Source organism: Cimex lectularius, unplaced genomic scaffold (genome assembly GCF_000648675.2).
Source record: "Cimex lectularius strain Harlan isolate CLEC.00 unplaced genomic scaffold, Clec_2.1 scaffold95, whole genome shotgun sequence".
NCBI classification, from domain to species: Eukaryota; Metazoa; Arthropoda; class Insecta; order Hemiptera; family Cimicidae; genus Cimex; species Cimex lectularius.
In genome coordinates this window covers 408,078-424,370 of record NW_019392779.1, presented here as the reverse complement: position 1 = coordinate 424,370, position 16,293 = coordinate 408,078, and the positions used below count along the sequence as shown (strand labels likewise).

Genomic DNA, 16,293 nt, shown 5'->3' with positions numbered 1-16,293 from the left:
TATATGTACTTACTGGACTAATAAAGCTTAAAAATCCTTTTAAGTTTTATTATATTTAAGAATAAGTTAGCATGTAGACATTTTTAATTAATTTCAATTACAAGTTGACTAGAGTTGAAAAATTTTCCTACTTTATAAGATTGCTGAATTTCTAAATTTTATTTATTTTATAAGTCATTGATGTATATTCAAAATAGTGTAGACTTCAAAACAGTTGTTTTATATTTCTTACTTACTGGCTATCAAATATAAAGTTTTTTTGGTGTAAAATTATTCAATTTGAAGCATATTCGAATTTGCCCACATATCATAGTTCGTTGTGAGGCAGTTGGTGCGCTGTTGGACTAAAACCATAAACGAGCCTCACTTCAACATGATAGTTCATCCTTCATCCAGTACTTTCTAGGTCGACATTTGGATCGGTTTTAGGGTTTCAGGCGAGAAAATGCTTTTTCTAATTAGCCTTTTGTTCCTTCTGCTTGGCAAGCAGGCTTTTGGTAACAATGAAAGCGATACAAATGTCAATTATGCTTTTGTAGCTGGTCGTGTCTTCCCACCAGACGACCAGCTAAGCACATCCTGGCTGTTGGAGACAGACGTCCACCTCAAAGGAGCCATACAGAAGGGTTTTATAAGGTATTTAAAAAATATATAAATAGCTTACAGTTATTCGAAAAGTACTTTTTTCCATAGGGAGGATGGATCTTTTGTGTTTACCAATGTACCCCCAGGCTCTTATATAGTCGAAGTGACAAATCCAAGCTATTACTACGAGCCGGTGAGAGTCGAGATCAACTCGAAGGGAAAGATCAGAGCTAGGAAGGTCAACTATATTCAGACATCGCAAGTACTCCATGTGCCTTACCCGCTCAAGATGAAACCGTTCTCGCCAATCCGTTATTTCCAGATCAGAGAGCAATGGAGAATAATCGATTTCCTGTTTAACCCTATGGTACATAGATTATTTACATAATCATGCTAGAGATTCATCATAATTATTCAGAAATCGTGAGATGTGGTCTGGTGTGATGTAGGTTTCAGAAAAATATTTTCTCTATTGTGCCATGACACGCAAGAATGGCACAATTACGCAGAAAACAAACACTTTAAGCCCTGAAGATGATCTCAATAAAGATCAAAATGTTGGGCACGATAAAGAAAATGTTTTTCTGAAACCTACATCACACCAGACTGCATCTCACGATTTTTTAGTAATCATCGACTAACGGTCATTAATCACCACACATTCATCATAATCTTTTATGGTCTCTTCAGGTTTTGATGATGGTACTTCCTTTGCTGCTGGTCATGCTGTTGCCCAGGGTTATGAACGATCCTGAAGCGAAAAAAGTAAAATATCAATTTTTATCTCTATTTTAAAACTTGTAAAAACTCGAAAATCTTTTGTAGGAAATGGAACAGTTCAACAACCTCACCAAGTACGACATGCCCGAGATGTCCGAAATGATCACATCATTTTTTGGCGGCGGGAATCAACCGAAGCCTCGCGCCATCAAACAGTCAAAAAAGAGCTCAAAAGCAAATTCTTAAATGATGAACATTCCTTACAGTTGACTTTTTTTTATAGCCACGATTTTGCAAATTTTATGTCCAAAGTACTTGTCTCACTAACATAAACACATCTAGTCTCCTTTTTTGTTTTTTGTAATAGAATAAATAATTGTGTTGGCTTTTTTAAAATAAATCCCTTTGTCTGAAAACGCTGTACAATGTACATTTATACACTACTGATTAAATGTACTGGATCAAACTATACCAAATAGTTTTCAATTTAATATATGTAATTTATTTGATCAAAATATGTATTTGTACCTGTGATATAAAAAAATTGATAAATAATTAAAATAAAAGTTTATAGTTAAAGATTCTAGAAATTTAGCATTCAAATTCAAACCAACTATCTTTTTTACAACATATTTCAATGCTTGTAATCATATTTCAATTGTTCATACTGCATGGGTCTTTTAGTTTGTTGAGCAAGTTGCCATCATTTGTCCGTGCATTCATACTTAATCATTGTAATCATATTATTTTAATATTTTATTAAAAGAATATGATTACAATTGCAAAACTCATGTATGTTTTACGTCTGATCAATATCTGTCTTATCCGGACGAGATACTAGTAGCAATAGCTACTATGGGGAGATTAAAAATGCCACATATCGCTTTTACAGGATAAAGCACTTTTAAGCCTGTCAATTACCGATAACTTTTGAGTGAATCCGATATTAAGAGCTCTGTAGCCTTTTTTAAGATGTTATTCTCCATTTCAAGGTGTTGAATTTTTTTCTTCATTACACTGAGTTCAATTTATTCTGGAGTTAATAGAAGCCCTGTTGGTGTTTTTCCCTTGACGCTATAAACAAAGAGTTCCCCATCGACTAATGGCTGAAAGGCTCACATTCATTTTTCTTGCTCACGGATCGCAAGAAAATGTTGATGAAATTTTAATAGATAAGTCGACTATTTTATATCAATTTATAAGACTACAGCTATAATTCTGATTGGATGCCCCAGGATATCTTCGCCTTGCTTAATAAAAAAGGCATTATTCACTAGACGAAGTATTTCGGTCGCTATAATTTGCACTTGTCCAGTAGGAACATCTTGTAAATATTTGTAAAAAACCTGTAAACATTGCCAGCCATTGTTTGTAGTGTTTGGCTATTTTATTGAGAAAGATATTGGCCATCAAAGTCGTCCTGATCTTGCTGTTGGTTACTTTTTTTTCTTGCTTGGTTGGTAGTCTGAGGAACTGAGGTTGTTAACACATGGACCAAATATTTAATGTTTGTCATGTCCAGTATGCATTTTATAATGATTTCGGTACATTCCTAGTTGTTACAGTAGTAATTCTCTTTCCAAAATGGTGGCCCTGCATCTGTGTAAACTATTCTGTCGATCAATTTTTGGGTTTTGGTGCATTAGCTAAAATGTGATTGGAATTAAGAAGAAAAAATAATTTATTCTGGGACTGATGTCCCCTAAGAAAAATATACATGAAATAAATAAAGTTCCTTCTATGAAATTAAAAATAAAATAAAAATCTTGGCAATGTATACAAGTAAGGCAAGCCATAAGAAAAAATACCAAATATTAACTTAAAATCTCTGTTTGGAGGGAGAGGAAGTGATAATACAGGTGGGATTTGAAGGAGGAAAAGGAGGCGGCGTGACAAATAGAAAGGGGAAGGGAGTTCTAGAGTTTAGGGGCTCGGATTGGAATTAAATATAGTATCGTAAAAACAATGGATGTAATATACAATACTACTAAACGTGTTTTTGAATTAGCAGTTACCTAAAAAAATGCTTGAAATTAGTTCTATTAGCTAAAAAGTACTGTTAAATCAGCTATATTAGTTTATGAATTTGATAGATTATGAATAGATAGCTACCTTCAAAGGGTTTGGTGTTTTTTTAAAATTTTTTGTTAACCATAAAGAGCTAGAAATAAGCTATTTTAGCTCACAATAATTCCCAGTAGGCTATTTTATGTAAAAAGAGTTCAAAGATAGTTGTATTAACTGTAAAGAGCTTGGTTTTGATATATTAGGTAGGTATAAAAAATAAAAAAATTTAAAAAAAAGCTTGTATTATTTGTAGTTATTATTTAAAAAAATCTTGGTGTTTACCATTTTAGCTGAAATGCACTTGCAGTTAGCTATTTTTCTTTTTTTTAGATTTTTCAAATAGCACTGTCAGCAATTGCAGATAGGACAAGTTTGGAATTAGATGTGTGCTACCTACTTCTTGGCAGTTGCAGCAATTTTTTCTGCACTTCTGCAGTGCAACCAGTCACACAGTGCCTGAGATGTACGAATATAATGAACCACCCAACTTGCTAAAGACACCCAGTGAACCAAATTAAACGCATTGTACATAATTTTCAGCTGGGAACTATAGTCTAGCAGTTCCTAAGAAATCCCGTGTGCCTGAGAAAAGAATTGCAAATAAGTGCTGCATCACCTTTTGTGAGTCTGCCAACTAGTTCCATTCTTTCTATCCCCTCAGGTCTTATCACATCAGAGTAACTTTATAAATCTGTAGATGTAAATTATTTTATAAATTTGTGCCTTTTATACATTAAAAAATTATCCGGTTTACAGCGAGGTTTGTAATTTTTTTAGTATTACACTTATATATACATTATATAAGAAATACATAGTACACATCATATACTAAATAATTTAATTAATTAAAACAAGGAACCCAGAACATGAAATAAATAATTTTACACATTAAGTAAATAATTACGATAACAAACTCATACAACAACACTAATGTCTTTAACACAGTAGAATGTCACATTATTTTAAAAATAAATATATCAATTTATAGATGTCCACATTTCCAGTTGAAAGCTAGCATTCCCAGCAAAATATTCACTCATAATTTTTCAGCGTACATAGCTTGTCAAAAAATGTTTGTATTGCCTCTTTGTATTCTGGGCAGTTAAAATGATATGCTTTATGTTTTCCGGATCATCGCACGTCTTGTAGATTGTAGTAGCTGATGGCTAATTTTATGTTTGAACGAATCGAGGATATCAAAGCAAAAAATTCTTTTGTGCCTCTAATTCCAGAGAATCGTGGTTTGACCCTATTGCCAGGAATTTGGATTTATATGGCAAACCTGCAGTTCTTTGGGTGTACCATGTGCTCTATTCTTGCATCAACTGTTTGCTTAAAGAGGCGTTTTGGGTCCACATTCGGCAGTTTAATGTTGTGATATTCTCCATGCTTTGTCACTTCTTTGGCGTTCAATTTGTAAAAATTGAATTTTCCTTTTATTTTTCAGAAATTTTTTAGCCATTTTATGACTCTCATAGATCTTTTTGAAGTAACAGTATTATCTTTAAAAAAAAGTTAGTTTGTATGGTCTAAAAGGTTTCCTGCATTAGTTGAAAGGATTTTATAGTTTGAAGTATTAGAGGAATTAAACTGGGAATTAACTGTGTTGATAAAAAAGAGTTTATGGTTTGCATATATTATCATAAAAGAGGTAAGAGTTAACAGATAATCAAATAAAATGTTGGATTTGCAATATTATTATTGAAAAGGATGTTAGCTGCAAAGCTTGGAATTGGTTGTATTAGGTCAAAAGTACTTAAAATTAGCTCTACTAGCTGAAAATAGCTGATGTAATCCTTCCTTCTGCGTTTTTGGCTATTTGTACGAACACCACATGACCTGTAGTTGATGTCTATGCCACACAAGCGCCATACCCTGTAACTGAAACCGGATGATCCTCATGACAAATAATCGTGATAACCTCCTGATGACCTAGGTAAGCAATTTTCGACCGAAAAACAAAGATATTTCATCCTGATTCTGTCAAATGTCAGAGAGTGCTGTGAACACACTTGAAAAAGTCAACTGGAGGGTTAACGTTATAATATCTTCGAGGTAAATTAAACAAGTAAAAAAAATACTGCGTGTTACATTACATTGTTTTCTGGTGGACAGTATTTTTCGCTAGGCTTGTTTTTCTGTAAAGTAAACTTCTGGTTAAGATTAAGTCATGGGGCTTTTGAACCTAAGGGTGTTGTAAAAATCAGGGTTTGATCTTTAACAATATGGCCTGTTTTCATCTTTCTGTGCTTCCCCAGTCAAAACAATATTGTTATAGAGAATTACTTTTTTCTGTGATCGCAGATCATCCTGGTCTGTCAAGGTCAACTTTTGAAGATGGCGTAAATAAAAAATTTCTTACAGAATGTATTAGCAAGGCGATAGTCGGTCCTTTTTTTATTATTTTATTTTTAATTGGTCATGGATACCAGGAACTAGAGAGCTCCCATGGGTCAGGACTGAATTCAGGGTCTCAGACCTGAGATGTACTAGCTGAGAGTCTGACGCTTTAGCCCCTCAGCTACCTGGTCCCTCTAGGGTTTTTGGACACTGTTCTGAAAGCAAATAAAAAGGTGTTCAGATTGGAAATGGCTAGGATATCGCAACATCTGGATACTAAAAATTCAATTGCTAGGACAAATCGGTGAAGAAAGTCCAAGATGTCACAGATTTGGGTCATAGAGGGAATTTCTCTCCCGACTCAGAATAAACCTTGTGTGGTTGGCAGACACCTTATTTTGAGCGAAAGCCTATGACTATATTACAATGATGTGTAAAACTGATCCAGGTACATGTTCATTGATATTTTTCAGTACATTTAGTTAACAGTGCTATGTTTAGACTTGTTTTTTAATTTTTGCTGCTGTCTGTTTCATCTTGTTTCTAAAAATTCATCTATAAGAAAGCTTTGTCCAGCAGCATTCTACGCATTCCCATGTTCTCTTATAGCTTAAACATTTTTAGACAAAACCTAGGCTCATCGGGATTTACTTTTTTTACCCCAAAGTTTTTTCATGTAAGCCAGTAGTTTATTTGACCTCATTAACTTTCTAAAGTTTGTATTTTTTGTTGAACATGTCTCTGCTTCGTTTGTTAACCATTTTAATACTAAATAATTAAACGACTATTTTACAAAATTAACTTATGTCTGTAAGTCTCTGTAAGTACAAATAAAGAATGTTAATTTCATACTAACAGAGAAATAAATTGCTTAATCTATACAAACAACAAATAAGAATTATGAACAGGAATAATCTTGAAATAATATCTGAAAATATATAAATGCAAATAAACACGAATGTAAATAAAGGAACAAATAATTGAGTATTACTTAAATACAAGTAAAAAAACTGAGTAGGCTAATCCTAACGAAGGAATAAAATAATTATGAAAATATTGAGAAAATAGTTATTCAGATATCGTGAGATGCGGTCGGTCCCGACCGCATCTCACGATATCTTAATAACTATCAATTAACGGTCACTAATCTCTACACATTGAGAAAATAATTAAAATGAGTGTGATTACAAATGAAAGGAAGTATATAATTTGACGCAATGCAGGTCGAGGTTAGGTGAGGTCTGATCGCAATGCGCATCTTAAATCAGAATGCTCTCAATTCTCTCTTCGTCTGCTCGCTTGTCTTTCTGTCTTCTTTTGTTGTCCAGGTCTGAAAAAAATATTTAAACAATTATTTGAATATTACTGTTTTATTCTAAGGCGTTTCATAGTTGTAAAACTTTAAAATATCAATACGATTTAAAAATAATACAATTTTAAGTCTAAAATGTATAAAAAAATGTATTTTGGTACATTTATTAACAAACCACAAACTAACATCAAAAATATTTAATAAAATAATATAAACTTCAACACTTACTTAAAACGTTAAAACATTATTAAAAGCTTCAGTTTAACAATATGAATTTATTATTTACATTATCACATGTAATACATTTTTGCATTAAATCATTTTAAATATCTTCATTTAATTCGTAATTATAACGGCCAATATGAGGTCCTGATTTTATCTATCAATTGTTTTGTATGAAGGATACCAGCTAGTGAATCATTTGATAACATATTTCTATGTTTGCTTTTATTTCTTTTATTTAAATTTATGATGCTGACAATTCTTTCTGTGCATGCTATGTGGTAGTCGTTATTCTAGAAAACAAATTCAGTTATATTTGGGTACAATGGTTCGTTACTTACTTTTTAAATCTTTCTCTCTCCAAAACTCTTCAATAGCGAAGGAAAAATCTAAATCTCCCTGATTGCAGTCCATACAATATTCTCTGTCTAAAAGATTTATATCACAGATTAAGTTTTTAAAATAATTTTGCGATTGTATTATTATTTTTAGGGTCAAAGGAATTTATAATTTCCCTTAACTTCACTAATTTTGTGGTCTGCTTGACCAATTAAATCATTACAATTAATTAAGGTTTTTTTTTTTAGTTGAGATGAAAAAAAGTTAATGGCACGAGCGGGATTCGAACCCACGATCTTCGGCTAGATACGCCACTGCTCTACCACTTGAGGTCACGCTAGCTCAAGTGGTAGAGCAGCGGCGTATCTAGCCGAAGATCGTGGGTTCGAATCCTGCTCGTGCCATTAACTTTTTTTCATCTCAACTAAAAAACCTTAATTAATTGTAATTTCCCTTAACCCTTGAACCAAAGGTTGATTTAAATATAAATTGTTTTCACATTTGATTTAAAGATTTTTGGTTAGTTTATAATATTTAATTGAATTTTCGTTAAGGACCTTGTTCAAGTTTGGCAATCCTGACTTACTTTTCCTAAATAAATGTATGATAAGCACAACTAGCATGTGTAAATAGTCTACATCAAGAAGTCTTTCTTTTATCAATTCTGATTTTACAAAGCATTCTAGTATCATCACATAAGTTGTATGCATAGAGCCATTTATTTATAGCTGAAATTAAAATATGTATAAACTTGTCGGAACAAAGTTTCTGGAGCCTGGGAAGTTTTGCACACTTGTGAAACACACAATGTTTGGAGTGGCAAATACATTTTAGAATAAAAAGTTTTAGCACATGCTTCTTTAAGTGGGCTTGTTGAGAATGATTCACAATGAATTTTTGTAGGGGTTTTCCTATTCTTGCGATTTTGTGCTTAATTTTACAGTTCATAAATCACTACACACTACAAATCGCAGGAACAGTAAGATGTAAATCACTCACAGTCAAAATTTTCTTTTTAATATTTCCCCACCACAGTAGTGAGTAGGGACACTGAGTATCCAGCCTGTCCTGTCTTCAAGATTATCAGACTGACATGATCGATTCCAACATAGCCCAAGACGTGTTCCTAGAAAAAAATTCACAGTATTGAGTAAGAGAAAATAGTATAGTATTGCTTTTGATGGTGCTGCAGCTGTCACCATAGCTTAAGATTTATGAGGTTGTTCAGTTATCGACCAACTTTGATTATAATCTGGTTTGGGATGTTCCACCATTTCCTCTGCTTCGAATAGGACTAATAGCTCAGATGTCACTAGTTAGTGACCATTTTTTGGCCATTGACGTAATAGTTCCTTAGCAGTCTTTGTTACCATATTTGAACTGACCTTCTTTATCTTGAATTTATTGTAATCCAAGCACGAAAGAACTTTGTAGGGTCCCAACGTTTTACATATGTGCATATCTTGAATTTCGATGCACGCTACGAACTCGCTTATGAAGATATTAAACGAGTCTCTCCTTTTAAGACTTGTGGAGTTGTAGTGTTTTGCACTGAGCACCGCGTTGTTACATCTTCCTTATTGTGGCTGCACGTACGTTGGCAGTAGCGTGTTGAAGGGAGAGAAAGTGATGGTCGGTGAGGGGGTGCAAGTTTATTTACAGATGTTATGTTGAGCGCCACGGTATTTTTGCAGAAGGATAAATACCGAAACCAGAAAAAAAGAGGAGAAAAGTAGAACAATAGAAAAAAAGAAAGGGAAAAGGAAGGACAGAAACAGTTCTTGTGTTAGATCCCAGACGACCGATGTAGCGTTTCTTGCTTCTCTTCTTTCTGATGAAGTGGCGCTTCCACCCAGGGTTATGATATGGGAACTAAATAATGAAATTCTTCCTTCTTCTACCGGAGTTAATTTGTTAACACAAGAAATCTTAGGGTGTTTAGCTTACTTAGGGTTTAAACTACAATTGAAAAAAATGAATACTAATAACAACTATTTATATCTAAATTTACAAATTCTTTTTAAAATTAAACTAATTATAGGTTGAAACTTGCAACTAATGTCTTTAGACCCGAATTATCAGGCCTGATAAAGAAATTGGAAATGAACCAACTCAAGGGATCACTCTTCCACTTAGGCTGTGCTGTGCCCACTGGGATCAGCACCTCTTCGGAGGAACTCTCCGCACCCATAGATCAGCACCACTGGGATCACACCCAACACAAGCCACAGACACACTTTTTTAAAAATATTTTCATTTCCTCGCAGAGACCACCTCTTATTTGGATCGTCTATCTCGGACTGACTGCTGCTTGCTTTTTTTTTCCAATCTCGAACCTGGAGCCCACTAGCCTCGAACCCAGTGCCCTCCGGGTTGCAGGCCGTGAATTGCTTCCTGCTTCTCATCTCGGTTTGTCCCGCCCCTTTTTAAGTTTTATTAAATTTTTTACGAGAAGAAGAAAAAAAACTGTAATAGCGTCTATCTAGCACTTTCTTTTGAATAGGACCTAGGCCCCGTGAAAGGTCCTTAAGAACATCCTCTATTAAAGGAGTGAAACATTGCACTCTCAACAGTAGCGTCATTGGAGACACCTGTGGATTTTTGAATCGTAGCATTCAATACTAGCTGAATTTTCCACTTGACCATTCTGATTTTACCTTATTTTTAATCCTTATCATGTTCATGATATTACGCATGTATCGCTCCACCTGATCGTTTCTGTAATGTAGGTCTGTTGTAACATAATGGTATTTGATATTCCAGGTATTTTGGCAACGAAGTATTCCTAAAATTTGATACACCATCATGATAATCTTTCCAGCAGTACCAAAATTAGATATGAATAGTCTTTCGTTTCAGAAGCAGTCACGGATTTAGGTAGACCAAGGAAACAATATTTGATGTAGGCATCTACCATAACCAAGACCTATTTGAAATTATTAGATATAGGCAGATCCTAACACGTCTGCAAGTGTGGACCTGTGCACGATTTCTTTACTGTACACACTAGACAGCGGTGGATGTAGTTTTCAGGATTCTACCTGAATCTAGTCTTACAGTAATTCCCCATTTGGTCTTTTTTCAGTCTTGTTTCGTATAAATTTTTAATCTTGTAATTTAACCTTTTTTTTTTAACCATCCACCATTCCTCAGAGACCCCATACCGGTGGACCGTTCTCAAAAAGGGAAAAGGCCCAACTCTTTCCTTGAGTCTACTGTTCCAGTTTCATTTCTTTAAATATTTTCTCCATTAAGTCTGAGCTAATTATAAAGAATGAAACTATACTGTTTACACCAGGATTTAAATTGATAAAATGAACCTTAAATTTACAATCTTTTGCGTCATTCCTTGGTAGAAGGGGGAATTTTGATTGCAATTCTAATTAGTTTTGTCTTGAGTTCCTGATACACAGGATGCTTCCATTGGTGCGAACTTTGGATACCATCGCCTTTGATATGCTATCCACAATCATACTCATGGGCCTTGCTACCATCTTTGGAAGGAATTGCAATATTTTCCCCTGTGCCTGCTCTGCTACAGCTCCACAAGTCTCAGGCATCATTAGCATAATCAGCATTCAAACTTTCAGCAGGGGTGCAAGTAATACATCACAAGTTTTAAGTCTGGGTCAAGTCAAACGAGACTTTTTAATGCCTCAAAGTCTATAGCATATCAGACATCAAAATTTTCTAGGTGCAGATAATCTACCAAAGTGGATTTTTCATAAAAACCAACTTGTTCGATCAGTTTATTGAATCCAAATTGGGCTTAACTTGTTTCTTTAGGTCATCACAAATAGTTCGGAAAAGTTTGATGATTTGTGGGGCAATTATAATTAAAGTATTTCCTTTTTTATGTGGAAGATTTTCGGTCTAATTAGGAGAAAGAATATGTGAGGGTTGTCTATTTTTTTACTCATTTCTGTTGGGCCTGTTTTCTGATTAATTTTGATTAGCAGGTAAGCTACCCATTTTTCACAAATTCAAGATGGTCATTGTATTATGTTGCCTACTGGATCTTTTCTTTTGTACTCAATTTTCCGTGTATTATTTGCTTTGTGTTTATATAATTGTCTCTTAAAACTAATATTGTGTATGGCTTTTTGTCATGTTACTAATTTTTAACATTATATATTTTGTTTCTTTTTGCAGGGATCTTTCAAAAGTTCTTGAGCCGATTGTATATCTCGAGCTCGTAATGGCAGATGGGAAAATCGAAAGCCTCGAAGTGCCTGTGTCCAAGTTCCACACCCTTCGTCAGAATGTCGCCTTACTTCTCAAGGAAATCGACACTGTTAACAGAAAGGGTTCAAATATTCTAAGACTGATCGGCCCATCTCAATTTTCCTAAATCACTCATTTATAATTCACATTTTTTGTTTTGTTACAATTATTACCTTACTTTGGTGAGTTGACTTAAGGTATTATTTTATAACAGTATGGAAACAGAAATAAAGTGCTGCTTACATTGTCATTATATTTCATCTTTGTTACAATCAATGAAATTGTGGAACTAGGAACACTAAGATGTTTAAATATTTAATACATAAATATTGAATTAGAATACAAATGAAATTCTGGCAAGTACACAGCCACATTAAAAAATTATAATGTAAAAAATTATTAAAAATAAAAGTTGAAAAGTTACAGAACCGCTCTTCCTTTCTTAACAGCCTTTTTGATTTTCTTTTGTTTCTTTTCTTTGTTCTTAGCAGCTAAATTCTCTTTGCGTTTCTTCTGAGTCTCTTGTTTCTTCTGTTCGACGGCTTGTAGCCGCGCATCCCACTTTTTGGCGCTTCTGTTTTTCTGTTGTTTCTTTTTCGCGATGGACTTTTTAAGAAGCAAGACGTCGTCTTTTACCTTGACACCTTCGACTTTGTTGATCGCCTGTTCCCAGGTTTGTTTTGTCTTTATTTTTTGAACTGTCTCGCCACGACCGCGTTCCTCAAGAGTTTTCAACTTTTTCTTGCTCTTTTCGATCTGGTGAAGTATCGCCTTTGGATCTTTGGGGCCCTTGTTCATTTTGTTTTCAGAATCGGGGAAGTCAAATTTGTTAAACATTATATTAGGCTTTTCGTCACTCGTACTGGGTTCACTTGCTTCCGATGTAGAAGGGATCGGTTTCACCATGTTACCTTTGGAACTTTTATTCTTTGCCATCTTTAGCTTCTTTTCTTGCAATTCTTCTAGTTTCATTTTCTTTTTTAGCCTGTTCTTCAGTCCCTTTTTTATTAATGATGCTGCATACCCTGGTTTACCTTAAATTTCGTTTAATAATTATTGATCATTTCATAATGGATTCAACCATAACAAACCTCTCAATTCTGTTAGTCTTGTTTCTAGTTCCTTTATTGTTTTCGCTCTTGGGGCATTTCCTAGCCTTGGAAATGGTTGTTTGCTATTTTTACTGCCTATAAAAATAATCAGACGTTTAAGACAATTAATTTCCTACTGTGTGAAAACAATGAAACAATCTTACTTGTTCTAAGTTCAACTTCTTCCATGCCATCTTCATCCAGTACTATAAATAACAAAAAGTCAACAGTTAAGTAAAATAATACTTAAAAAATGAAAAATGGTTGCGAACAAAGCAATAATAAAAGTATAATTTTAACTAGCTGAAACTTTGACAAAATTCAGTTTTATGATTGTGTTTCACTAATCTGATTTGACAAATCTGATTGTCGGCTTTGAAAAATTACGTAGAATTGGCCGTAGGAAAAGTCTAGGATGATGGATCAAAAATCAATGAAAATTTCAATAAACAAATTTAGTTAACAATATATGAACTATTTTGTTCCACTGTTGTCATCTCTGTATCTAAAGCATCATTATCATACAAATAAATTCTGAACTGAGGTTTTCCTTTTGTGGTAATAAAAAACCCATAACGGATGGAAATGTACTATTTTAAATCCTTTGTTTTAAATTAGCCCCTATTCACTTTTCAGTGTGTGTAATAACTAAATAATCATTGCTTCAGAAAATAAAAGGGATAAAATCAAATGATTAAAAAACCGTACAAACTTGTCTTACAAGCAAATATTTAGGAATATTCCTTTTATGGAAAATCAGAAACAATCATCAAATAAGAATTTGATTTAAAAATTTATCGATGATATCACTGTGGATGACTAATGTTTACAGGAAAGCTGGTCAATAATTAATCACGTGATCTCACCAGTAAGAAAGTTAACTATAAAAAAAAAAATAAGATTTTTCTTTAAACATTAAGGGATTTTGTTTTGATGTTCCTGTTTCACCATGACATTGCTGTTTTATTCTCGCTTAAGATTACATACATTTCAATGATAAGGAAAAGCAGAGAAATAACGGAATATGAGTTTGCTACACATATTTAAGGAATTTATGTCAACATATGACAAAATATGTCAACACCAGGTTAAAGAATTAAACACCCATTTCATCTAACTTTCGGTGTTTATTTTACGGAGAAAGAGAAACAATCACCGAATTAGAATTTGCTTTGCTGCAAATATTTAGGGATTTTCTATTAATGTATGATGTAGTATGTCTTAAAGCCAGGTAATCAACAAATTTAACTCCCGTTTTGCCTTCTTTTCGGTGTTTATTTTAAGGAAAAACAAATCATCGAATGAATTTGCTAGAAATATTTATGGACTTTTTTTGTCAATATGAGACAATATGTCATAACTACATAGTAAATCAATTTAACTCCTGCTTCCTGTACCATAAATAGTAAAAAAGGCAACTATCGCAAAAAATTTAAATGTTTAGATACTTAAGTCTTAGTTGAGATTAAAAAGTCAATGTCAAGCGGGATTTGAACCCACAACCTAGGGCTCAATACGCCGTTGCTCTAAACAGTTGAGCTATTGTGAGTTTGATACACTCTGACAGCAAAAAGGCATTTGAAAAAATGAAAGTCTTCAAGTGGTTGAGCAGTGGCGTACTAAAAGATTGTGGGTTGAATCCTGCTCGTGATACTGACTTATTCATCTCAACTAAGACTTTCGATAAAAAATTATGATTGCTAAACATATATGGATTAATATTCAGATACTGTTTTTATCTCACTTTGCCTTAGTTGTTTCTTTCTGGTTTCAGATTAAAAACATACATAGCCAAAACAATAAAAAATTAGGGCTTTTCCTCATTGAATATGGCACTAAGGGAGACAGACAGATTCCCGCAGGTATAAGTAAACTTTTTCGAGATTCAACTCCAACTTTCCTAACATCCAAGTTTGAGAGGTACAGATTCATTCCCTGCATTTAAGTACATTTTTAAGTCCCTGGTTTGCGGAATGTAAAACAACATATTTATATGATGAATAAAATAAATGCAATAGTGATTGTACTAAAATACATGTGAATGATAGAATCAATTCTGTATCAATCATATAATCAAAATATGTATCTATTAAAAACAGTACCACATTAATAATGATTGTAATAAAATGCAGTGAAATGTTAAAAATAAAAATGTTGACGTTTGGCAAAATAAAAATCATGCAGCGGGCAGTAACACTTTAAAAAAGCAGGGCGTATTTTTCCCGGCGTTTGTTCGGTAGCAGAGAAAACACTAGAAGTATGTAGTGATCATTTTTTAAGCTATGTATGGTCACTAGCTGGTGGAAAATTTTTGGAGAGCGCTTAAACGCACCATTGATATAAATCGTGCCTACACTAGCCAATACTGCCAGATACTTATCGTTCATTTTTGAGCAGGAAATTGTCACTGTTCAAAGTTGTCCTACTGTGCTTGTCTAAACATTCATGTACATCCATGATAGTAGGCATAGCCAGTACGATTGACCTTTTATCATGAATTGCTCTTATATACCTACGGTCGTTGGCCAGTTCATATTTGAGGAATCAATTTCACCGAGTATAAGTTTTCGTGGGAAGGAATGTGTTCGTTTGATAAACCATACTGTCCAACCTTGGGAATGAATCAGTACAATCTTAGGGTATCTATGATCCTGGCACTAAGGTAGTAGTGAACAACGCATGGACCGCCTAGTCTCGCTGTTGTCATGAAACGTATTAGCTATTATTTAATAGTTTTTGAATAAACCAGTATTTAAATGGGGTTTTTCTAAGCAGAGCATTTGTAGTTGGCGTGTTTAAAACGATGCATTGTACCGTTCTGGAAGAGCACGTGGTTCATCGTTGTCATTGTGCTGTCACACGCCGGCATACGTAAATATTTTTGATGAAGACGTAAAAATTTATTTAGTACCTCTAGCCCGTTTGAAGCTGTCCGGCAAGTCTCTCGAAATCCTCTCGTATCTCTTCAGGGCCTCTAGGAAGAAGGTTTTCATAGCAATTTTAGAGATGACGGGCGTTTTGCGCTTTTCGGCATTTTTTGCGATCAACGGTTCCTCGTCGACTTTGACAGCCATCTGGATGATCAGAGGGTTCCTGTGTCTTGAAAAATAAGGGAAAAACGAAAAATCTAGGGCTTTTTGTTGGGTAAGGCTTCGAAGTGGATATTACGGGGAAATTGTAGGCGGGCCAAGAGAGGGACGAGTGACGACCCCCTCGAAGCCGACTTCAGGGTTCAGGGCTGCAAACTGCAAGACTGCAATCGACTTTTGAAGAAAAATCGATGAATCCCTTGAAATACATAAATCGACTTTATTTTTCATTTTAAAATGGAATAAAAATATCCCTTCAACATTCCTTACTAGTTTTGTTTAACAATAAAATAGTTAAATAATT

The 16,293-nt window shown here is 34.0% G+C and overlaps 3 protein-coding genes and 1 long non-coding RNA gene across 4 annotated transcripts; 2 read left to right on the top strand and 2 right to left on the bottom strand.

The window, feature by feature from the left end:
* The first annotated feature begins 337 nt into the window (after positions 1–337).
* Positions 338–1,686, top strand: LOC106667793 (ER membrane protein complex subunit 7). The gene is made up of 4 exons (XM_014395967.2): positions 338–636; positions 694–952; positions 1,276–1,350; positions 1,411–1,686. The coding sequence occupies exons 1-4, from the start codon at positions 446–448 to the stop codon at positions 1,549–1,551; spliced, it is 666 nt and encodes a 221-aa protein (XP_014251453.1). The 5' UTR covers positions 338–445; the 3' UTR covers positions 1,552–1,686.
* A 3,570-nt stretch (positions 1,687–5,256) lies between these two features.
* LOC106667843 (COMM domain-containing protein 5) lies at positions 5,257–12,059 on the top strand. Its single transcript, XM_014396055.1, has 2 exons — positions 5,257–5,427; positions 11,738–12,059. The coding sequence occupies exons 1-2, from the start codon at positions 5,360–5,362 to the stop codon at positions 11,934–11,936; spliced, it is 267 nt and encodes an 88-aa protein (XP_014251541.1). The 5' UTR covers positions 5,257–5,359; the 3' UTR covers positions 11,937–12,059.
* Positions 6,862–11,731, bottom strand: LOC112127192. Its single transcript, XR_002910453.1, has 3 exons — positions 8,585–11,731; positions 7,588–7,674; positions 6,862–7,042 (listed from the first exon to the last, which is right to left on the bottom strand). It is a non-coding gene; the product is annotated as an uncharacterized LOC112127192 (long non-coding RNA).
* On the bottom strand, positions 12,043–16,235 carry LOC106667842 (surfeit locus protein 6 homolog). Its single transcript, XM_014396054.2, has 4 exons — positions 15,812–16,235; positions 13,065–13,106; positions 12,901–12,996; positions 12,043–12,843 (listed from the first exon to the last, which is right to left on the bottom strand). The coding sequence occupies exons 1-4, from the start codon at positions 15,972–15,974 to the stop codon at positions 12,230–12,232; spliced, it is 915 nt and encodes a 304-aa protein (XP_014251540.1). The 5' UTR covers positions 15,975–16,235; the 3' UTR covers positions 12,043–12,229.
* Between the last annotated feature and the right edge of the window lie 58 nt (positions 16,236–16,293).

Excerpts from the sequence above, each read along its gene's own strand:
- LOC106667843 (XM_014396055.1), top strand. The coding sequence starts at position 5,360 with ATGTCAGAGAGTGCTGTGAACACACTTGAAAAAGTCAACTGGAGGGTT. Across the intron at positions 5,428-11,737 it reads AACGTTATAATATCTTCGAG|GGATCTTTCAAAAGTTCTTG; the intron begins GTAAATTAAACA and ends TTCTTTTTGCAG.
- LOC106667842 (XM_014396054.2), bottom strand. The coding sequence starts at position 15,974 with ATGGCTGTCAAAGTCGACGAGGAACCGTTGATCGCAAAAAATGCCGAA. Across the intron at positions 12,997-13,064 it reads AGAAGTTGAACTTAGAACAA|GCAGTAAAAATAGCAAACAA; the intron begins GTAAGATTGTTT and ends TTATTTTTATAG. Across the intron at positions 12,844-12,900 it reads AAGACTAACAGAATTGAGAG|GTAAACCAGGGTATGCAGCA; the intron begins GTTTGTTATGGT and ends ACGAAATTTAAG.
- LOC106667793 (XM_014395967.2), top strand. The coding sequence starts at position 446 with ATGCTTTTTCTAATTAGCCTTTTGTTCCTTCTGCTTGGCAAGCAGGCT. Across the intron at positions 637-693 it reads ATACAGAAGGGTTTTATAAG|GGAGGATGGATCTTTTGTGT; the intron begins GTATTTAAAAAA and ends TTTTTTCCATAG. Across the intron at positions 1,351-1,410 it reads ACGATCCTGAAGCGAAAAAA|GAAATGGAACAGTTCAACAA; the intron begins GTAAAATATCAA and ends AATCTTTTGTAG.